Below are 25,109 nucleotides of genomic sequence, written 5' to 3' on the forward strand. Positions count from 1 at the left end.
AAAAATAATAAAATTAAACAATCTGGGTAGAATTTATAAAGTTAAATGTAATGAAAGTTAAATGTTAATGAAAACAAATAGATCCTTTAAAACTGAATTTCTTGAATATTATAGAAATTACGAAAATAATAAATTAGGTTTATCTAATATGGCAGACCATCTAATAAACAACAAACACTGTTTCTGATATTAACTCAAATTTAGGAATATTAGATATTAATAAATGACATTAACATATATATTAGGAAAATATTACACATATAAATACAAACAAAATTCAATTTGATAAACAATATGATAGTGTTCAAAGGAGACGGTCTTATACAAACTATAACAGATGAATACTTATGCAAAATTAATACGCAATTTTTATTATCTTAGTATTTTTATTTTTAAATTTCTGTTATGCAATAACAGAATTATTTCAATCATGACTGAGGATGCAGGACTCCACAAAAGTACTTTCATGAAAAATTAAGGTAAGATATGGCTCATCTTAATATTCTGTACTAGGTGATTTATTTAAATATAATTTAACAGTACAGAGGAATAATATGAAACTTAATCATAATAATGTAATATATTAATTTCTATGAAATAAGATAGATATATATATATATATATATATATATATATATATATATATATAAAAATCCATCCTTAGTTTGAGTAAACAGTAGATACTAAAAGTTCAAATTATTGAAATATCATAACTGTTTTACCTTTTATCAGTCTTAAACATCTGCTTTTATAATACGAGGGTTATTTTAATAATAAAAAATATATTTATAATGCAACAAAACAATGAAAAGTAAGAAATCCAGTAGGCAAAGAATAGAGGCTCTAATATGTGGTGCATGTTGAAAATTAAGTTGGCAAAATTTAAAATGAAGAGGTTTTATATCATGAATGAATATGAGGTTTTTATGAATTTAAATGAGTTTTATGAAGAATGTATGAGGAAACTGAAAATGATTTTAATAACTGATTTCTCGAACATGGTACCGCTGATATGTTAATTAATTAAATAATATTAACAATTATTAAAATCCACCTTTCCAGCACATTGAAATATTCTCTAGAGCTTTCGACTTACTTGAAAGTCATCATCAGGGGTTAAAAAAGGAGTTTTAAATTTTGACTTCAATTTGATATTTTTACTCCTGATGATGGCATTCAAGTAAGCCAAAAGATGTAGAGAATATTTCAATGTGCTGATAAGGTGGATTTTAATAATTGTTAATATTATGTGATTATAATAACAGTAAACGTAATACACTCATTATGTCATAAGCACTATCATCACTGGGTTCTATAACTTGTGCAATCTATGGACCACATGTGTCCCAGCACATTCAGTTCTCACATGATGTTTGATTTTATCAAATAGAAAATTTTTATGTAATTATGAATACAGGTTGATAGATGAATGAATGAAAAAGAAAACAAACATAAATAAAAGGCTGACAAATAAACAAATATGGGTAAATACAAAACAAAAATATCACAAACAGTAGAATAGCATTAGAACAACGATAAATAAGTAGCAACAATGGAAACAAAAAATAATGACAGAAACAGGTAAATGCACAAGGTAAAAAAGTACAAAAAAGAAAGAAAAGAGTATCTTCAGTTACCATAAAAAATAAGCCTGTGGTAAAAGTTTTACTAGGAGAAGAATTAGGTTGTTAAATGATACATTAAAGCACTCTCCTGTTAAGTGCAACAGTATGTATTATGCTTTGTTTTACACTTTCTATATTGGATTAATTTTTGGTTAATATTGTTGTACAACGTTCAGGGTAAGACAAAATTTGAAGTGGATTTTTAGATTGAGTAACTAAACAAAAATTAAAGATGTTGAATGTGACAATTATTTTGATATTCAAAGATTAGCAAAACAGAAAGTAATGGAAAATTTCATTAAACCAATCATTGAGTGATGATAAAAAGAATCGGTTTTCTCTTAAAGATTTTATGTTACATTATCAGTAAATTGACATTAGTAAAAACTATTTGCACAAACATGTAGAAATGTCCTTCATATCATATTTATTTGTATATTGAATAAAGTAAATATATTTATGTGATGTTTTGCTGTAATTTTAAAAGCTGTAATTTAATCCAAATTATTTCATAATTTGTGCTAACAATCTGACTGGGAATGTTGATCATTTCAATTGTTTGCTGCTATTCCAAACTAAAGAGGCCCATAATTTTCTACATAATTTATTTCATTTTCAGAGTTAATGCCTGCTTATAATATTGTTTTCAAAAGAACGATCTTTTGAACATTCATTATGATCACAGGTAACATTGGTTTTTCATGAGCTTTCCATTTTTTTTTTATGTCAGGTTAAATGTCAATCATCAGAAAAGTTGTTTCAATTTTGGAATAAAATTGACATTCCCACCATATATTAAAAGATCTCTGTTTGAAACGGCATGCGCACATATAAATTCATTTGAATGATCAGTTTAAAATAAAATTTAAAAATTTTAAAGTAAAAGAGTATTCAAAATTCTGTTCATTGGTCACCTTGATAAAACATTACAATATTTTTTTAAAAGCTTAACAAGTTTTAATGATTCATAAAAATTATGCCTCCAGAGAATCATTTTGGCGCTAATTTTATGGCTATGTATATTTAAATTGGTGCTCACCATGTGTACATAGATGATGGTTTTGTAATGTTTGTATGTGTGAGTGAATGTTCATCCATTTTGCTGGTCCAAATGGATAAAACCACCAAATTCTACAATTTGGTGGTTTTATCATATTGTTTTCTTCCTGGTTTGCTATTTAAAAAGAGCTACAGTTTTCCATTTATGATCTACCTGGTTGCAGGTCAATTTTAACAGCTGATTTTTGGAGCCTGAGATTCAAATCTAATAAAAGTTAGTTGCTTTTATATGGATTTGAATAGCAGATCGTGTACTTTAGTAGTTGGAGTTCAATTAACCACACATCTCAGGAATGGTCGGCCTCAGTCTGTACAAGACTACCCCACATTTACATCTTATATATCATCCTCATCTCATTGAAGGTATAGGAGTGGTTGCTTATTGTTCAGTAGTTGAATAGATTGCAACATACACATTATATGGTTTCTTACATAACTCTTTTCAGTGAAGTAAAAAATTACACCAGATTTTATAATCTAATATACTTAGTTGGAATTTTTTTCATTATAACGTAATGAAACTTGTCTCTTTCCTAAAAGGAAACAAGTATTGTACATATCCAAAGTTTTTTTTACCACCGATTTCATTGAATAATTACATTATGTGGGTAATAAATGATTAGTAATCAAGGTGCTTTTACTTATAGTAAGGCAAAATAGTTTTTAAACACATGACATCCAATATCTCTAGTTTTATCTTATCTCTACCCATAACTTGCTTTAAAATTGTGTTTTACAATTTTCTGAAAATTTCTAAGGAACTATAAGATACAGTTTAAATTATGTGAATATTTAAGTTTAATGTTAACGTTTATTCCACTAGTAGGTGGTAAAATTTTGTTAGAGTTTGATTTCTGTTAATGTGTTTCTACAAATCACAGGTGAAATTATGAAATTTACTTTTGCTGAAAATTATGTTTATCGTCAGAAAAATATAATAATTTATGTTTATGTAAGATTGTATTACACAATTTTAATTATTACTGTAAAAAATAATTTTATATAATACATTTTTTCAGAAAGGGCGAATTATGCTTCCAGATTTTAATTTTGTTCTGGCACATCCAGATATTGTTCAAGAAATGCTTGGACTTCGTGGTTTATTAAAAAAAAGATTTCCTAATCCAAAAGCAGGTTAGTTGTAATGTCTTTGTATTATGATAAAACTTTACCTGTGGTATTGATTTTAAAGTAGGAAAAAACCCTTACTAAACTTTAATATATTCATCCTTCCAATACTTGAGATTAAAATTTATATTCTATCTTCTATAAACCCTGATGAGGAGTCTTACTCTTGAACACTTTTGAGGATGGCATCCCCATCCTCCAAAACCTATGCATCTTTTCTTTCTACTACTCACTGAGCTGCTAAATCTTTTACGCCATACACATACACTACACCATAGACACTACACAAATTACAACAAAGTTCTGTAGCTTCTTGGTTTGCTGTTCGGTGATTTGGCTATCATTTGAGTGTGCACCTTCTGATAATATCAGGCTAACTGACTACATACTGCAGCTGCTGTGTAGCACTATTGTTTGTAGACTTGTCATTGGTTTATATCTTGCGAAGTATAAAGCACAGATTTGCTTATGTGTACTCGCCCCAACACAAGTAAGGGATCACTCCCTAGCCCTTGTTCTGTTCTGTGTTGCCAAGGGCCGTAATCCTTCATTATTTTATAACCAATCTGGAAGCGGCTAAGAGGTATAAGAGTGACAGCAGAATACCTCATTTCTCCAGCTGCCTGTACTCACTGCAGGTAGTCATCACATAAGTGAGTTCACCCAACTTAGTCATTGTAGGTAGACAAGAGAGAATTATAAATTTCCCATCAGGTTAGGGAATCTCCGGCCATGGAAGGGTTTTCAGAGGTAGTTAGTAAGCCCAGGCGAAAGAGGAAGCCAGAGCCATTGGCTAAAACTTCCTCGGAAGATGAAGTTTCAGATATGGAGGTAGTAGGAACACCCACCCGGGTTAAACCGTCATCAGCAGTAGATGGATTTGAGAAAGCAAAGGGCAGACCTAGTAATTCTGCCTCACTGGCTGCAGCAGTCCAGGGCGACCTGGACTACTTAATAGAGTTTTTAGTTCTCCCTGGCAGCGTCAGTTCAGGTGCGAGGAAGACAATTCTTCCTTGCTTGTTAAATATCCAGGAAGCCTTTTCTGCTGTTGCAGAAGGCTATGAGACTTTGGCCTTGAAGCCCAAGGAGGTCAAGGTGGTTAAAAAACCAGCTCCTGCTCCAGCACAGCCCAGGCACTATGTTGAGGTTGTTCGTGGCAACCTCACTATAACACTTGGAACGTACCAAGTGTTATATTAATAAGAAGGATAGCTTTCTCTCCCCTGGGCATTTGCAAGAGATTGAAGACCAAGGTTTAGAATCTCAGCAAGTTAGGTGGAATGAATCTTCCACTTGTCACAAGTAATTAGGTGGGTTTCTCCCAATCGGTATATAACACAATTTCTCTCAGAACATGGTACCTTTAGGGAACGTTTGGCTAGGTTTGGTTTGGTCAATTTGGACCTCAGCCCAGTTTGTAGAGTTGATGATACTTTGGACTATGTTCTTTATGTCTGCCCATCGTATAAGGTTGAATCGAGGGCGGTTTATGGAATGAGTAGCAGTATTGCTGTCAGCAGGATTGTGACTGCACTGCCAAGGGCTTGTGGTTGTCCATGCAGTCGAGAGGTGTAGCACCATCTTGATGAGGGTAGTTTATTATGTGAGAAGTAAATGTCACGCAGGACTCTTTGATGGAGCTAAACGGGAAAAAGAGGTCTGTCCTCTACTTCCTGGTAGACCAGAACGGAGTCCGTAGTTGCAATTAAGTTAAAGGCTTAGAATTGATTATGTTGAGATCACTAAGGGAACTAGGTATAAATTTTGTTTTTGCAATCGTTTCTTGTAGTGTGCAATATCATTACTGAAAATAGACTCGTGTATTATGAGACATTTACAGTCACTCGTAGCTTGTTTAAAGTATTAAACTAAATGCAAGGTTTGTGCTTCCACAGACTCTGTTAGCTAGTTCATAAGGCAATGATGTAGGACAGAGAAAATATTCGAAAAACCTCTACAGCAAAGGCAAAGGCTGAGTTAAAAATTCACTGATGTAAATGTCTACTGAGGCATTTACATTCGTTGAATCCCAATTGAGACCTTGCTGATGACTGTGATATGTAATCAATCAGAGGGTCAAAAGACGACCTCTGTTGGGTGGTGTGGCATGTCTTTCCCTATGGGGGTTGAAATGTGCTGGATTGGTCGTTTATATCGCTGGTATTCACAGGAACCATATGTCTGTCCCATTAAATACTTTTTCGGTGGTTGGAAAAGGTTTCACCTTTCGTAATTAACAAATGTGTTGTTACAGTGTGTGGCTCTGGGAAGTCAGTTAAAAAACTTAGAAGTGCCACCCTGTTGATTGAAGTGAAAGTTGATGAACAAAGTCAGAGGCTACTAGCCCTTAAGTTGGTAGGGAAGGATGAAGTGATGGATGAACCACATAATACCTTAAATTCCAGCCAGGGGATCTTCTGGAATTATCTTCTGTCATGAATTGTCTGGTATTAAAGAATCAGAGGAACTGTCCCCGCAGTTAGTCACTTTTGTTCAGAGGATAACGAGGAAGGAAAATGGTTTTGATGTACCACTATACTCACTTTTGCAAATTGGGTGCAAAAGGCGCAAAACCTTAGTGCAAGTTGGGTGAATATCTTATTTTGCACAGCAAAATAAGATATTCACCCAACTTAACTTCACCTACAGTAGATAGATGTTCATGGTTTTCTCTGTCTGTGATTACCAGTACTAAATAATTTAAAATGGTATTATCTGTGATTTCTTTATTCTTGGTATTTCTAATCTATAACTCCAAAGTGGTATTCACAAAAAAAAATGACTGAAAATTAACTAAAATAATAATTTGTAGAACTCAGAAAAAAACAAAAAAAAACTCTGTAACAAAAATTTAGGTAAGTCATTAATCAGTAAAATTGCATAAATTATAAAAAATAATACAAATAACGTTAGGTTGTAAAAAAAAATCAATAATTATATGAAATTTATTTAGAAATATATAATACAATAGAATATAAATATTACATAGCTTTGCAATTTACCAGTTGTAAAAGGAACTACTTCATGAATAAACAATTTTGATAGGTAGTTATTCAACTCTGTCCCACAATTGTTGGAGAGGTTTATTGACTGCCAATGTGATCCTTCTTCTTGAATGATCCCATCTTTCTGGATGCTGCTGCCCAAGCAATGTGATTTGTTAACAGTTAGAAATATTTGACTATATATTTCCTGTACTCCAGATTTGGTTGCTAGTGATTTTTATTGTTTCATAAGACTCAAGAACTTCTTAGAAAGGAGGCTACGCTTTATGAGTTCAGTTTACTCACAAAATGTAAATGGAAGAGCTGAAGGAAGCAATTTTAAATTGACTGATATTAGAGTATATGATGAGGATGTAAGGCAGCAAAGATCAGTAATAGTTACAAATCATGTTAGCTTGACATAAAACAAACAACTATTCCCATTAAGGTAACAGATTCTCTGCACTGCCCCTGCTGTTAATATTTCATTAATATGTAGAGTTGTATGAAAGTTTTTGAATAAACTTGAATTTTTAGTTTCATTGGTTTCCTTATAAGTAGTTATATCAGATCTTGGTATTATGATAGTTTTTGTTAAAACCTGTCTAATCTATATATCTCCCATATATATAAGAAAAATGATTTTACTTTTTTTTGTTAATTTATTTATTTTTTTTCAAGAAGAATGTATCTTCAAAGGTACCACATCAAATTTTTCTTTATGTTTTAGTGTTTTTTGTATTTCAACAATTTTTTTTTTTGTTAAACTGCAATATGAGTTAATTTTGTTATAATACATTGCTCATATTTTTTTGTTGTTTAGGAACTGTGGGAACAAACCTGAGCGCATTAGTTAAAAAATTTAGAGATGGTATCACCTATACAGCTCTTAGAGATGAGAAAGAGTTAGACTATGGTTGGATTGATGTTACAGTTGGAATGGTTGGTATTCTGCTTATCTATTTATATAATAGATAATCTTGCAGGAGAACCTGTTAATAGTTTAATGTAGTTTAGACTCTCTATTAAATAAGTACACGTTTTATAAGTGAAGTCTTTTTTATTGTTTTTTGTGACTTGGCATAGTACGTTTTCTAAAAGCAGATCATAGGAACTTCAGAAAATAATAAAGTTATTGAGAGAACTTATTGTAATATTATTACCAAATTAAATATAAGTGTATCTACTTCTAGTACCATCACCACTACTAAATATAATACTAATAGTATATACTAAATACTATTTAGTTAAGTATGTTTATATGAATACCATCTTTATATATAAAAATGTTAAGTTCGTTTGTGAACGCTTCAAAAACTCAAAATGTTCTGCACCGATTGAGCTCAAATTTTAGCACAATATATAACCCGCATCAAAGATTGTTTTTATCTATTTTTCGCATCAGTCACATACCTGCGACTGTAAGAAAACTGTTTTTTTAATGGTCAGCTGTGTACCAGTGACCGTGCCATCTGCCGGAAGCGAGGAAGCAGATGGCAAGTGTGCCATCTGCTATACTCGCCATACTAGCTAACGACAACCACAGTCACATGTGAAACAATACCTGTTCCCAATTACATTGTTTATTAACAAAAAAAAAAAAAAAAACGTATCCACTTGCATCTGATTCAGATTATTATACAATCTGAATTAAATATTCACTTTAATCGAGGTACTTTTGTGTGATCGTGTCGTGATTGAGCTGCGCCTTTCACCAAATCGTTAGTAGAGGTTATGTTTTATATGAGAGATGGTCAGAAAAAAAATTATTTTTTTATAATTATTATTTAACTATTTCATTTAACTAATATTTTACTTATTTATTTAAATTCATGTATTTAGTTAATATTATTAATTTTTAGCCACTGTCTGTCCTGTGTCTTATTGTTGTCAAGTTGCAGCTATGAAAACCATGAGAGATAGGTGAAAAAAGTTAAAATAAATTTTTTTGACCTTTTCTAAATGAAAATTTTCATTATTAAACTTTTTGTCCTTTCTGTCATGGTTTTCAACCTAGAGCTGTGAGAGCCATAAGAGGTTATAATCTTATCCCTTCCTTCCATTCCAGTAGAAATCGAAATAATGCCTCGCAGAAAATCGAATTTGGGCCGTCGAATCTGGGCACACAGAAGGATCAAGAAGACGGCTTTCGAATATGACTGAGGAAGAGCAGGCATCCCGTACGAGAGAGGAACAGACTAAGCACCATCCAGATACGTAACATGGAAACGGCAGAAAGATGAGCAGCCAGGTTCGAGATGCACGATTACGAGCACGTCACTCGTGTTCTGCAGCAACAGATTTGGTTCGTTCTCAATAGAATGAACGCGACAGGGTGAGGATAGCTGAAACACGAGCCCAAAGAACAGCTGATCTGAATCTGCAATACAACCGTCTTGCGTTCCGGTACATTCCAGCTGTTGATTATAGTTCAAGTCGGCATGTTGTCATTGGCCAGATGAGAGTCATGTCTGTACCTACTGCCAGGCTCTAAATTTTAATAACGAAACGAAAGGGATGTGTTGCGCTGGCAGAAGAATCAAATTGCCTCAACTTGATGCACCACCAGAGCCATTGAAAACTCTACTTGCTGGATCTACCGCTGAATCGAAGCATTTCCTATCGAACATCAGGAAATATAACTCTTGCTTCCAAATGACGTCATTTGGTGCAGAAATCGTGACAACTCAATTCATGCCAACTTTTAAAATGAAAGGGTAAATATATCACAAAGCTGGCTCCCTGCTCCTGTTCCCAGATAGTGACCATAAATTCCTTCAAATGTACTTCATTGGTGATGATATAGATGAAGTCGATGCACGTTGTGGAATGCATACCTCGCTAAGAAGATCCATTATTTCGCAGCTACAGAAGCTCCTTCACAAAAGGAACAATTCGGTGCGTTTGTTCAAAACGACAATTGATATGATGCCATCAGATACCCACAAGATTGTCATTCACACAGACAAAACGTCTGCTGGAGAACATGTCCGGAGATATAATGCTCCAACTATAGACGAAGTAGCAATTGTCATAGTCGGAGATCAGTTCTAACCTAGAGATATTGTTCTCCATCGAAGAAACGATCAATTGATAAACGTCGCAGAAACTCACCGTTGTTACGATGCTTTACAATATCCAGTTATCTTTTGGGATGGTGCCGATTGATATCATTTCAATGTGAAAATGATAAATCTAGTAAATGGTGCAGAAATCAATAAAAAGTGCAGCTCAATGAACTTTTATGCATACCGCTTAATGATTCGGAGGAACGAGGACAATTATATTTTGAAATGACGTCAGTTGTTTCACCAGTATATTCTGGATGTGTATGCAAAAATTGAAACGGAATGTTTGCTATTCCTCCGTTTGAATCAGACTAAATTCCGCTCTGAAGAATACATTCATTTGCGAGATGTAGTTGTGAATGACAGTAATACAACCAACGTTGGAAAGCTAACTATTTTGCCATCTTCATACATAGGCAGTCCACATCACATGCAAGAATATGCTCAAGATGCAATGTCATCTATATGTATTAATGACGTGTGCAACACTGCACATCCAAACTAAATTCGTGCATAATTCGCAATTATATTGACCGCTTCCTTCCCTTCATCTCCCACAGAGTTATGGGAAAGATATTGATCGCATATGGCTGAGAATATTTTGCATAGAGTACGCCTAGAAAATGCCAATATGACCATGGAATTTACAGAAGGCATTTACAATGAAGCATTGATAAATATTGAAGACAAGTGCTTAGCTATTGCAAATAAAGTTGTTAATCAATTGGGAATGCCAGCACCCACCCGAGCTGCGACTGCTTCATTTGATGTGGATTTACGCCGTGAACAGAGTTACAACATTGGTGATCTTCAGTCATATGTCCAATCAAACATTCCCAAATTAACCCGTGAACAGAAAGGCATTTATGATCGCATACTGCAAATGATAAATGACGGAGTTGGGGGAACTTTCTTCTTGGATACGCCAGGAGGAACTGGGAAAACATTCCTCATTAGATTGATTCTAGCAACAGTTCGATCAAAAAATTACAGCCTTAGCTTTTGCTTCGTCGGGAATAGCTGCAACATTGTTACCAGGTAGAAGGACTGCGCATTCAGCTCTGAAGTTGCCATTAAATATGCAAATCATAGAGACTCCCACGTGCAATATTTCCAAAGCATCCAGTATAGGAAAAGTATTACAAAAATGTAAACTCATTGTTTGGGATGAGGCACAATAGCACATAAAAAATTGCTTGAAGCTCTTGATCGGTCGTTAGGAGATTTGCGTGGAAACGTTCAACCATTCTGGAATGCTTTGATATTGCTCACAGGAGATTTTAGGCAAACATTGCTTGTAATTTCTTGATCGACGCCAGCAGATGAAATAAATGCTTGCCTGAAATATTCAACACTGTGGCGACACATAGGTATATTGCAGTTGACTACGAATATGCGTGTCCAGTTGCAGAATCATCCATCAGCTGAGGTATTCTCACGACAGTTACTGGACATTGGAAACGGACAGCTGCCAGTCGATGAGACGTCTAGACGAATATCATTTCCTGATAATTTTTGTAATTTAGTAACATCGAAAGAAGAACTGATCGAAAAAGTATTTTCTGATATTCAGATTAATCATAGAAATCACGATTGGCTCAGTGAACGAGCTATCCTTGCCTCAAAGAATAAAGTTGTCTTATCAACTTAATAATGTTATTCAATCCAGCATTCAAAGTGAGGAAATTTCATATAAGTCGATAGACACCGTTGTGGAAGCAGATGAAGTAGTTAATTATCCAACAGAATTTTTAAACTCACTTGATCTGCCAAGGATGCCACCACACATATTAACATTGAAAATAGGTGTGCCAATTATCCTGTTGCGGAATATTAATCGGCCAAAACTCTGCAACGGCATGCGACTTGCAGTTAAGAAATTGATGAATAACGTAGTGGAAGCAACGATTTTAACGGGGCCTTTCGAAGGTGAAGATGTCCTCATTCCTCGAATACCCATGATCCCAACCGATACACCATTTCAATTTAAAAGATTGCAGTTCCCAATTTGATTGGCATTTGCAATCACAATCAATAAAGCTCAAGGTCAATCTTTAGAATTGTGTGGTTTAGATTTAGATGCGGATTGCTTCTCACATGGACAACTGTATGTTGCATGTTCCTGAGTCAGCAAACCAGATAGCCTGCTACTACTACCACATCCCCTGAAGTATAAGGATGTATAGATATCAGTAGAATTATAAACATTTCCACTAGAAAGTGTTATTATATAATATGTTCACTCTGAAAGCGTTATCAGGTGCTAATAATGAACCTTAATTGTGCACTCTATAAAACTAAAAAGAAGAAAAAAAGTGCTTTATGAAATGAAATTTAATCTATATATTTGAATAGTATATTAGCACGAAGCATGTTTTAAAGTAAGTACCATTTTGGAATTAAAAAAAAACAAGTACACTATTCTTAACAACTTTATTTTTACGTGAAAGCCTGTATTATAATCTATTTTTCTACATAATTACCACCAATATTAAGGCACTTGTCGTATCATGCAACCAGCTTTTGAACATTGTCATCATAGAAGTCTGCCGCCTGACTTAATAACCACTGCAACATGGTCGCCTTGACACCATCATCGTTAATAATTTAAGCGTTTGGTCCCAATTTCATAGACAACACTTCTTGAAATTTGAGGAAACTCCTCAGATAGCGAAGAAATCATAAAGCATCTGTTCTCTCTCACTTTTTCATTAACAACTTACTGCACCAAATCTTCAGTAATGACAGAAAGTCGTCCATTTCATTTCTCATCATGAACATTCTGGCAGCCATCTTTAAAAGCTCTAACCCATTTTCATACCATTCTATCGCTCATAATGATTTCTCCATACACTTCACTGACCTTATGATGAATTTCAGCTGCTTTAACACCTTTAGCACTAAGAAAAAGAATCATACCATGTATTTCACAGTCAGTGGCATTCTTGATCAGTGGAGGCATTTTAAATACTCACTAACAAATGTTAACACCGTAGAATAATTCCGTAATGGCGTCTGTGGCATGCCAACAGATGCAAGTACACAGTGCGCATATGAGGAATGCTGACCGCAGCATAGCAGCTGCAGATATTCAAAATGGTACTTACTTTAAAAACATGCCTCATATTATTATAATTGAGTAAAAATCAGCTGTATATAAAAGTTGTGTTCAAAAAGTAACGAGAATTTTGAAATTTCGTAGGTTGTATTAGATCAATTCTTGGGATTTTTTCATTGTTGTATTGGTAAGCATGTCTAAACTATATTTGTACATTTTTATTCATATTGGATGTTTAGTATGTTGTCAGCTGTGATAAGGATAACACGTGTTTTGGTACGATCAGCGATGTTTTATTTGTATTAAATTCAGAGAATTTGTATTAAAGTTTGCTATAAGAATGGAATAAAGTATAGCAATGTTTTAAAAATGTTAAATGTTGCTTTTGGTGAGTCTGCTATGAGTAAAGCAAGGGTTTACGAGTGGTATAAACATTTCCAGTGATTACGAGTGGTATAAGCAATTCCAAGAAGGGTCGTAAAGTCGTTGAAGATGATGAGCACCCTGGACGCTCCAGCACATCAACAACATATGAAATCATGGAAAAAGTGTAAGAAATGATTATGAATGATCGCTGAATCATAATCGGAGAAGTCGCTGATGATGTTGGGATATCAATTGGCTCATGCCATGAAATTTTTTTGGTTGTTTTGGGTAGGAAACATGTGACAACAAAATTTGTTCCAAAATTGTTAAATTTTGAACAAAATAGCAGCGAATGAAAGTTACTCAGGAGTTGCTGAATGAAGTCAACAATGCAGAACTACTGAAACATGTCAACAGGTGATGAAACATGGTTTTCGGATATGATGTCGAAAGTAAGGCTCAGTCATCTCAGTGGAGGTATTCTGGATTACCAAGACCGAAAAAAAGCTCAACAAGTATGGTTGAATGTAAAGGTATGCTTAAACACCCTGATTTGTGGTGAAACAATTCATGGTTTTTGCACCACAATAATGTGCCTGCTCATACTTCATTGTTAGTTCGTCAATTTTTAGCCAAAAACAGCACTTTAATGATATTCCAGCTCCCATATTCACCAGCTTTATCTATTCCCAAAAATAAAGAGAACCTGAAAGGGCTGGCATTTTACAAGCATAGATGGGATTAAAAGCGAATAGCTGAAAGAGCTAATCACTATTACAAAGATCAAGTTCCAGAAGTGTTTCGGGGATTGGAAAAAGCGCTGGCATAAGTATATTATATATAATAAGGACTATTTTGAAGGGAATAACATTAATGTAGACAAATAAATAAAACTCTTTCCAAAAGACAAAAATTCTTGTTACTTTTTGAACAAACCTCATATGTGTTTACTGTATTAGTTTGTTTTTTGTTGATTTTTTTTTTTACTAGTTCTGGTATGAATAAAAATAGTACTTTACTTTATTTTCCAGTTGAATATGGATACTAACCTTCTGGAAGAAAATTTCAAGGAATTAATAAATGATGTCTTGACCCAAGCACCTCCAAAAACAGCTAAACCTTTTATTACAAGGTAATTGTTTGAAATGTGTTTTTTTAAATTAAGTATTTTGATGAGTTTTAGCATTTGTTAGCTTACAGGGGTTTTTACTTCAGAGTGGATAACAACTTGGTTGTGGTCTACAGGAAAGTTATTTTGTATTTATAAACTTCAAATTTTTATTCAAATCCTTTTTATCCTTTGATAGGTCAGTGTAGTAATGAGTTAGCAGTCCATTATGGGGAGTCTTACTCTTTAAGAATTTGGGGGTTGGCATCCCCATGGCCCTAGCCTCTGCATCCTTTCTTCTGACTACACCCAAAGCTGCAGAACACTTTATACTATACACACACATTCCAAGAACAACATATACCCTTACACAACTTCACAACAACATCCTACACTGATTCTTCTTACATTTACACTCGATGGTGTTGCAACATCTTACAAAACACAACCATAACCGAAGGTGGAATGTATCATGCCGATAGGTGAATGGCTGTTAGTAGTGAGTCTTGAATGATGGCCTCTGAGTACCTGGGCAAACCCAGTTCTATTTAGCTTTAGCCCCAGTATGCGTGCATTCAGCTGGTGTGGTGCATTATATCGCCGGTACTCGTGGGACCAAAATTACAAGTCCACAAGAAATTCTTATGATGGTTGGTGGTCCATCTGAAAAAACCACCAAAAATATTCTAGGGAAAAGGCCTCACTCAGTGTCTGATGAGGATAACAGTCCAGAACACAATGGTAATTTAAATGGTGACAAATCACATCTGCAATGCAAGAACATCAGATCTGTAGTTCTTAGAAATAGTCAGAAAGGTGGCTCACCTTTCCTAATTAACAAAGTCATAACGGATTCAAGTGGTTTGCCGAACATTAAAAAGTTATGAGACAGATCAGTTCTGATGGAGACATATAATGACAATCAGAGCAATCTCTGTTACGTCTGACTAATATGGGTGGTATAAATATAAGTGCAGAATCCCAAAAAATTTTAAATATGAGCCAGGGAGTAATTTTTTGCCGAGACCTTTTGGATGTGGATGTCACTGAAATAGCTAGTAAGTTTCATCCCCAAGATGTTGTAGAAGTAAAACATATAATGAAATGGCAGAACGGAAAAGAAGAACCAACTCTCTATCTTCTCAACTTCTCTATCTTCTCTTATACACTGATTTTCAATCTTCCAGTACCACCAGAAAAAATAAGAGTTTGTTATCTTTCAGTTCAAGTATGACCTTTCATTCCAATCTCCAATCCCATGACGTTGTTTCAAATGCCAATGATATGATCACACTACAAAATCTTGGTTCACATACAGCCCACTCCTGAGTGCCCAACTAAGAAAAGGCAATTCCCAGAATCTCTATCAAGCAGAAGCTATCTTTCCCACCGGCACACAGTGAATATAAAACGACAATTAACCAATTAACTCAATGAACATGGTTAAACCAGATGTATCTTTTGCCATCGTTACATCAAAACAAGCTTCTACAAATTTAGGTAATCATCAGTGTGGATCCTGCAATGAGCTAAAAATACTTTTTCGTATGTTATCTAGTTGCTTCACTTACAGCCAGTATTTCAGAGCTGACAAAGATGAAGGAAAAGTTTTTAGTTGCAGTTAGTGAATCCAACAGTGGGATCCTTCTGAAACTTCCTGTCCCCAAAGTTTTACCTGTATGGGCAGGAGTAATCACAGCTGGTGGTAACCCATGTAATAAACTTCCTGTTAAGGGAACCCACATAACCGCCCCCTCTGGGATGTCATCTGCAACTTTCCATTCTTCCAAATCTCCTCCTCCATTACTGAAGGATGTGGTAGAGGAACTGCCCGACCCCTGGGCATCGGAGTTCTATAAAATCAAAAATGCAAAAAAGAAAAATCGGATCACATCCAACTAACTTTTATATATTTTCCTACAACTCTGAATATATAACTACCTTTACTTATGAACATTATTCAGTGGAACGTTAGAGGTCTTTGGTCTTGCATTAAAGATATTATTGTATTGGCGCGCACAAATAACCACTAATCATATGCTTCCAAGAAACACATCTTCTACAAGATGCATTAACACTCAGAGGCTATTTCAGTGGAAGATACAACTGTCTAATTGACAGTAGAGAGTGTTTTCATGAGGAATGAGATGTCGGCTACAAGGATTCCACTAGCCATCCTTACTCCTGCTGTTGCTTTGAAGGTCTCTGTCGCCTTCAGATTGCATATTTGCAATTTGTATCACTTACCAAATTCTTGAGTTAAATGCCCTAGAAATGTCAATCCTCCTGACACAAATCCCACCACTGTTGTTAATATTAGGAGACTTCAATGCCCACCATATTTCCTGGGGCTTATCTTTCTGCTCCTCTTGAGGAAATATGATAAACAGAGTGAACAAGACTTGGATCTTTGTCTACTGAATGATGGGTCACACATATTCATGTCCTTATCCAACATTGACCTCTCCATGTGCTGACAGAGTTTAATCTCTCGTCTTAATTAGTTTGTTTGTGATGACTTTCACAACAGTGATCACAGACCATTTATTATTGCTTTTGGTGTTGACCATGAGGTGAAAAAAGACCACGAAGATGGATTGTTGAAAAGGCGGATTGGAACAGTTACCATAACCACAGTATGATGTTGGCCCAGACATCCTTGATCAACTTTCCTCTTTTACGTGCACAATGCTTGAGAATGCTAATAGATATATCCCACAAACATCGTGTAACCCAAGAATTCCTTCCATTCCTTGGTGGAATGATGATTGCCAAAACGCTATTAGCAGTCAACGGCAGGCACTATGCATATTTAACCACAGGCCTACAACTGAACATTTAAATTTATACCATAGGACTAGAATGGTATGTCATCGAGTATTTTTCAACAGCAAGAGGAAGTCATAGACAAAATACTTGAACACTGTCTCACGCACTACTCCTGCGTCTACTGTGAAGAAAGATCCATGCAATTTGCAAATCACCGAAATAATCTATTCTGTGTCTTATTTATGAAAGAGATCTCCTTTCACCATCTTCTGCAGTGGCAATTACTTTAGCAGATTCTTTCCTCACGGTGTGTCTCACTTCATCATATAATAATGATTTTCAGAGATACAAAATACAGATAGATGGAAGTATTATCGTTAAACGTTGGTGATTCGGTCGGTGAATTAAATGCCCCATTCATATCCAATGAGTTGTCACACGCACTTAAAAACTCACGTAACACCTCCCGTGGACCTAATAACATTTATCTCGATATGCTGTTACACCTTCCTAATTCAGCGTTACAACACCTATTGAACATTTAAAATAATTTATTCTCTGCTAAAGTCTTCCCACCTGTTCGGTCAGAAGCCTTTGTCGTACCAGTACTTAAACCTGGTAAAGACAAAGCAAACCCCTCAAGCTATCTCCTTGACAAGCATTTTATGCAAAGTAATGCAGAGAATAATGAACCGCAGGCTTACATGGTAATTGGAGAGACATGTCCTTTTATCTCCAGAACAGTATGGTCTCAGAAAAGAATGATCTTCCATTGGCCATTTATTGTTATTGGAAACAGTTATTCAAAATGATTTCCTACTCCAGCAACACCTCGTTGCTATCTTCTTTGATATCAGAAAGATGTACGACATGGCCTGGCCATGTGGTATTCTAAACACCCTCAAAGAATGGGGAGTCAAGAGCAACACGCTTGCTTTTATTAGGGGTTTCTTAAATCGCCGAACGTTCCGTGTTTGTGTTTGAGATTCTCTCTCCAGTAGCGTCATTGTGGAGAATGGAGTACCTCAAGGTAGTGCATTAAGCAGCACCTTATTTTGTATAGCCATCAACAGTATTACTAGTTGTGTGCAACCACCTGTTTCATGTTCTTTATTTGTTAACAATTTTGCTATATTAATTGCGTCCCGTTTAACAGCCACAGCAGAGACTACTAAAGAACATTATATCTCACTTGAAGCTTGGTCCAGGGTTACTGGCTTCACCTTTTCACCTGAGAAAACAAAATGTGTAGTCTTTTCTCGGCTGTGGGACCCTTCAATTCTGCAAGTTTTTCTCAACGGAGTGCTAAATGCTACCTCTCCTGATGTCAAGTTTTTAGGTTTATTTTTTGATAGCTGCCTTACTTGGGTCAACCACATCAGTGAATTAAAAACAGAATGTTCCAAACCTTTAGATATGCTGCGAGTCCTTAGCAACATCAATTGGGGAGCCGATCGGTCATGTATGTTATGTTTTTATTACTCCTTAGTTTGTTCCCGTTTAGATTATGGTTGTGTCGCCTACTCTTCACTGTGTCATACCATGCTTAAAATGCTGGATGCTGTACATCATGCTTTCCTTCGGCTAGCCACAGGTGCCTTTAGATCAAGCCCTGTTGCAAGCTTACTTGTTGACTGCAGTGAGCCATCACTTTGGGATAGACAGGACCAACTTCTAGCATCTTATTTTGCTCATCTCAAAAGACAGCCAAATCATCCAGTTTTTGATTCAGTTCTTGGAATCCTAATTCAGGAAGGTATGAGGACCATCCATGTTGTACTGCACCTGTAGGTGTTCATACCCAATGTCTACTGCACCTTAGAAATGTTGACACAGATTCCATTTTTCCAACATATCCATGCTCATATCCTGCATAGGAATGGAATCAACCTTATAAATTTTATGTTTAACCTTATGATACACAATAAAGAATCAACACCACCTACTTACTGTCTTGCAGCAAGTGTTTCACTATATTCTTTCCAAGATAAACCCAGACCCAGTAGTATACACTGACGGATCGAAACAGAACAATTCTGTTGGTTGCTTGTTTGTTGTCAGTAATAGAACTTATATGTTTGGTCTACCTGGTATTATGAGTGTGCTGAACTATGCACTATAAATAAGGCTCTGAATATCATTAACCCTAAGTGCCTAGATATCCTTATTTGCAGTGACTCATGTAGAGCTCTCCAAGCCTTTGAAAATTTTTATTCTAGACATCCTATAGTCATTAAAATCTAGAACACAATTGCTGAATTCAACCATTGCAACACACAAGTGAGTTACTAAAGATGCATGTAATCAACCTCCCTTCACCACTTTTATTACTACGTTGGACTTTATTAATTGTATAAAACAGTCTCTTTGAGCAAAGAGGCAAGGTGACTGGACAGCTACCTTTGATAAACTCCGGCACATTAAAGATTCTGTGTTGCCATGGGATTCCTCATGCAGAAAAATTTGTCATGAGGAAATGGTCCTCTGTCGATTGCAGATAGGACATACCAAAGTCATGCACGAGTACCTCATATCAGCAGGACACACACCACTATGTGTATGATGCAACTGCTGCTTGACTGTGCGCCACATACTTGTGGATTGCGTATGTTATGCAGCGTTGCATCGTAAATTTAAATTCCCCAGAAATATGTGTACCAATCTTGCGCAATGATAATGAAGTTTTAGACCAAATGTTTTTATTTTTGCGTTGTGTTGGTCTTATACATAAAATTTGATATTGTTGCTCATAGTTTTTGTAGGAAAAATTTTTTAATGTGTCTGTTTTTTATTTATGTTTTTTTGTTGGTTATTTATTCTTTTATCCAAGAAGGGGCCTTTTACCTCTCCCAGGTTTTGTTAAATTCTATGTTTATGTAAATTTTATATTGTTTTTTGTTTTTATTTTTGTCTCTTTTAAATAATTTTATCGTATTTTTTAAGATTCTGACTATGATATTAGTTTTAAGTTTTATTTCATTTTTAATATTTTAGTGTTTATGTTATTTCTTAGTATTTCTGTTATCTGCGAAGGGGTCCTTACACCCTTCTCGGACTTTGTAAAATTCTATTTATTTTTATTTAAATTTGATGTTTTTTTCTTAGAGTTCTTTTAAAGTCTCCGCCATCTGTAGAAAGGCTAAAATTAGATATGTCACCATATCTACCAAAGGATAAGGAACTAGAGAGTGACACAGAATCTGAAGATGAAAGTGATAATGTCAAAGTTAAAATTGTAGCATAGTTATTGCTATAGATCATTCATTGTAATTAACAGTCATATATTTAAGATAATGTTTATAAATGCATTTGTTTAATAAATAGTTTTCTTTTTAAAAATATTTCTTTATCTATTATTTTAGTTATAGATTCCTTATTGGTTAATTTTATTTAATATAGTTCGTTATTAAAGTATTAATTACATTGGTCAACATAAAATTTGAAACTGAAAAGAGTAGGTGTTCTATATAGTATTTTATGTGTTGAATCTGAATATGCATTTCAAAGCAATCAATCACGTAATGTTCTTAAGTTACAACTCCTTAAATTTATATGTTCCATCATTCATTGGAACAAAAAATACAAATAAGCTAATATGTCCGAATGTTTGCTTATTCACGTCTGATTTATATTTTGATGCATGCTGTAGATTTATACTTGATACATAAAAGTCGAATGATGTCATTTCATGTCAAGCCAGACATGAATAGACATGTCAGTGAGTCAAGTAATAAGTAATTGAACATGATGAAATTTTCCTCAGTATTACTTCAGCTCATGGTATGACTTGCGGTGTTCTTTAGTTGTGTTAGTGGTTTTATCATACATATAAAAAGTGTTTCATAAGTGATGCCATAAAGTACAAAAATTTAGGCTGCAGAATGTCGTTAAAAATTCATTTTTTACATTCTCATTTGGACTTTTTCGCTTTAGACTTGGTTGACATCAGCAGTGAACAAGGAGAAAGGTTCCATCAAGATATATTTCCAATGGAACAACATTATCAAGGCAGATAGGCTGAATCTCTGATGAGTGATTACTGCTGGATGATGAAAAGAGAAGACTTAACTGAACACAAAAGGAAAATAAAAAAAAAGAAATTAAGATAAATGTAAATGTCTGCAGAAACATTTTTCATTATGTATTGTTTAAATGTTTATCATAATGTGTAAGTAAATTTTTTCATGCATATGTTTTATGCCTTTCAATTTACCTTTTGTTTATGTGCTACTATTAGCATGTATGCATAACATCTTATACATGCTCAAAACACCATGTAAACAGTGTAACAGCATATTGTTCAAAATTACTCATTCAGATAGAAAAAAAAGAATGGAAAATAAATGTAAATGGGTATTTGGTCGTAAATTATAGTCCATAACTTATTCATGGAAAAATAGGACCAAATGCCACTCACCCCCATATGTGTTCGCCCTGTACATGTTTTGTCACAATTTTGAATTATATGTAGAAAACCTTTATATTCCAAAACATAAGAAACGCACCAAAATCATTAAAATAACTTTTAATTGTTCGATTCATTTTACTCTTAATATAAATATTTTGTATTGTGCTAGCAATTATATTACGGAGGGAGGACTTTCATGCCAGTAAGTGTGTTCACAAACTTTGAAAGAGTTACTATCAAAATATTCTATTTCTATGAAGTATTTGAAAGCAGCTGTTTGTACAGCTAAATTTACTTACTGATGTTGTTTAATTGTTGTAAATAAATTTCCACTATTATCCCATTTACATAGATATACACTGTTAGAACAATTGTGCATTAATGAAAAATTATAGGTATAATCCTTCCAGCATCTTGAAGTTATTTCTTTAGAAGCTACAGTGCCTTCCTACTCCTATCATATGATAAATGTTGGGGAAAATTTGACTCTGTGTTTTCTGACCTCAATTGTCATATCTCCACTGCTTGCAAGCATTGCATTTCTGATTTAAGAGTTAATTCTTTTGATATTTATTCTTTCAGTTACAATCCACATTTCAAGTTTTTCAGCTGAAAATTTAATGAAGCCTGGAGTTATTTCTGCTGAATTTTTATTAGATTTTATTTACACTAAGCAAATATGCTTGTCACCCAAATACAATCTCTAGTTATGTTCAAGGTTAGACATATCCAGTTTTCAATTGATCCATCATCCCTTAGTCTATAATAAAGAACTGCAGCAAGCTTTGCACAATTTCGAGGTAGAACTTAAAGATACAGGAAATGCTTACTTGAATAAAAAGAAATAAAATATATCATAAAGAAATTGTTATAAGAGAGGAAATTTTTGATTCCCGCTATACTACTGAAAATATTGGTTCTGAAATGGATTCTCTTAATACTAAGGATCAGTCTAATGAAAGCAGATTCATTGATGAAAACTTTCTTCCTTTATTGGTTTCATTAGATAGAATAATCATCTCTGGAGAATTACACCTCAATTTTCTTGATGCTCAATGAATTTACCAGTGAATATTATATAACTAGTGCATTTCTCACCCTGCTAACGTACAGAAATTCCATATTTTTTTATTATTTTTTCTTCTTAGGTAAACACTCTTGACAGAAGAGTAAAGAGTGTACCTTAGTATCTCATGGAACATGGGCATAATGACAGATTCTTCACAAAAGACTCATAGTTTCAATTTTCTGCTAGACTACACATTGATGTGGCAATAAGCCATAATTACAGTTTGTGTTTTCATTCACAGATACCAACTGCACAACTTGAAGATCATGATTGTGTGTCTTCAAATCTGTGATTTACTAAACCTTACTGGCTGCAAAGGTGCTACTCTGAGCTTTAGCAGATGAATTATTAACTAGACTGCCCCCTCTCAATGTATTCCTTATGGTTTCTGTTGTTGATTATTACTGGTTAGACTTCTTATATTTAAGCTTCTTTTCTCACCAAAATTATCGAATAATTGATGGATACTACAAAAGTAACATGAAAAACCCGTAATTGTTTTCACACTTTTTTAAAACGTCATCTTTAATTCGAATCCTTATTGAAACCATTATTCTATGTAAATAATTTTTGTATTAGGTATATGTGGCGAGGAAACCCATATCTGCGTTGAGTGTTGTTAAATTATTCTCTATTCCAAATGGAGACGAGCCAAGTTGTTCAACCTTGCCTTAGATATCTGATTTTCCTGAGAACAGATATAAGGCAGAGTTAGCCATAAACAAGTGTGGTGTTGAAAAAAGTTCAAAATCTGAACTTTTTTCAACACCATATAATTCATGGCTAGCATTGTTTAAGGTCATTCTAAGGAAACAAGCTACAATGTAGTTAAAGGTAATCACACCCTGATAGTTCCATTGAAACTGTTCAAAGTTACATTCAGTAGCTGCAAAGTTAAAAACCCACGCTAGTGCTCAATAATATATTGATATCTGAAGCTATTTTCAGAGTTTTTCTGAAATTCAAGTTTTTGTTAGATGAAATAGAAAACAAGATGTATTGTAAGATGAAGTACTATGAGGTTTTCTTATGATCACTTTTATAAAATAGCACTGACTCAGTTCATCAGATTTTCAGTGACTAGAAGAATGCTTCAAAATCATAAAAATATGACTTTGCTGTAGCTGAAGAGGAGGGTGATATTCCAGAAAGGATCATTGAAGAGTGAAAAGGAAACACTTTATGGTTGTTGCTGCTTTTCAGAGAGAGCAAAACAAAGTAACAGCAGTCAGAAAGATTTTAGACGTAGCACACCAATAGGAAACTCCAGATGGTGTTTTTCCATCATAAATCACAAGTAAATTACAACTTAAAAGATACAAAACAAAATCTCTGGCCAGTAATTCAATAGAAATCCATCTGTTTTCTTTTCTGTGGATCAGATGAGCCCTTAATATTTGTTATCAACAAATATATTTTATAAACCACCCAACTCTTTGTTAAGGCAAGTAAGTGTTCAAGCTAATGTGGGATCAGGGAAATATAATCTATTAAAAGAAATTATATGAATTTCAGAGGCGATAGGTAATCATGCCGACATGCTTACTGGTGCATTCCTTTGAGGATGAAGTTGAATGCAAGGCAGTCTTTAACAGGAGGAATTGATTATAATCTCAAAAAATAAGCAGCTCATCAATATTAGAATGGATCACTTTTTTTCAGTTTTTTTTCAGATCAGTCAGTCTACTTATGGTCATAAAAATTTCATTGACTATCGGCAATTTTAACAGATTTAATTTTGAAACCAACTGGCTGCTTCATCAGTCAGAGCATGAAATTTTGAGAAGAACAAATTGTATCCTCAATAGATAATGTGGAATTTTTCGTACAAAATTATTACGGCACATCCATCCAACAAAATTGATCATTTGAAAAATGTTTTGAGTAATAAACTTAAAAAGCTGACAGTCTTCAGGTTCTGAAACATTTAGAAATTTCTTGGATAACTTCTACAAGAATGATTTTTGAGGGGGTCTTTGACATTTTACTATCAAGACAAGTCCCATTTTTCCAAAAAATCATTAATAAAATGCAGAAGTAGAAGAGACCAATACTTCTTATTTAATTAGCACTGGACAACCAATTGCTAGATAGTTTTGGAAAATTTCCCAACTACTGCTACAAGCATTAACAAAGACCTCCTAGGATTTGCCCAAACTTGACAAACGGCTATAGAGTTATGCTATAATATTTATTATTTATGGTAGAAGGCGGCTTAATAAAGGCACCACATGGACCATTGTAGTCGATCCAAATGCACAACCAGTTTTACTTACTCATTATATCTTTTTCGAATTTGATTAATATATTTACCTCTTTTTTACATATCTTTTTACTTGTTCATGTAATTCGAAGATGGACAAGAGAGAAATTGTCTACAATTGAAAGCAGTATTCCTTGGCTCTTAAAGTAACAGTACACAAGTTTCAAGGACTATTGTCAGATGTTGCTCAGATCAATCTGCAGT

General features: G+C 34.3%; 1 protein-coding gene across 1 annotated transcript in view; it reads left to right on the forward strand.

Moving 5' to 3' along the window:
* The window catches only part of mRpL1 (mitochondrial ribosomal protein L1), a 34,252-nt gene extending 13,746 nt beyond the window's left edge, over positions 1-20,506 (forward strand). The window contains exons 5-8 of the mRNA XM_075368328.1: positions 3,704-3,818; positions 7,620-7,738; positions 14,320-14,420; positions 20,271-20,506. Coding sequence (XP_075224443.1) covers positions 3,704-3,818; positions 7,620-7,738; positions 14,320-14,420; positions 20,271-20,409 — 474 coding nt within the window. The 3' untranslated portion in view covers positions 20,410-20,506. The remainder of the gene's footprint in view (positions 1-3,703; positions 3,819-7,619; positions 7,739-14,319; positions 14,421-20,270) is intronic.
* Positions 20,507-25,109: the final 4,603 nt, after the last annotated feature.

The sequence above is a fragment of the Lycorma delicatula genome, chromosome 1, assembly GCF_047948215.1.
Source record: "Lycorma delicatula isolate Av1 chromosome 1, ASM4794821v1, whole genome shotgun sequence".
Lineage (NCBI taxonomy): Eukaryota > Metazoa > Arthropoda > Insecta > Hemiptera > Fulgoridae > Lycorma > Lycorma delicatula.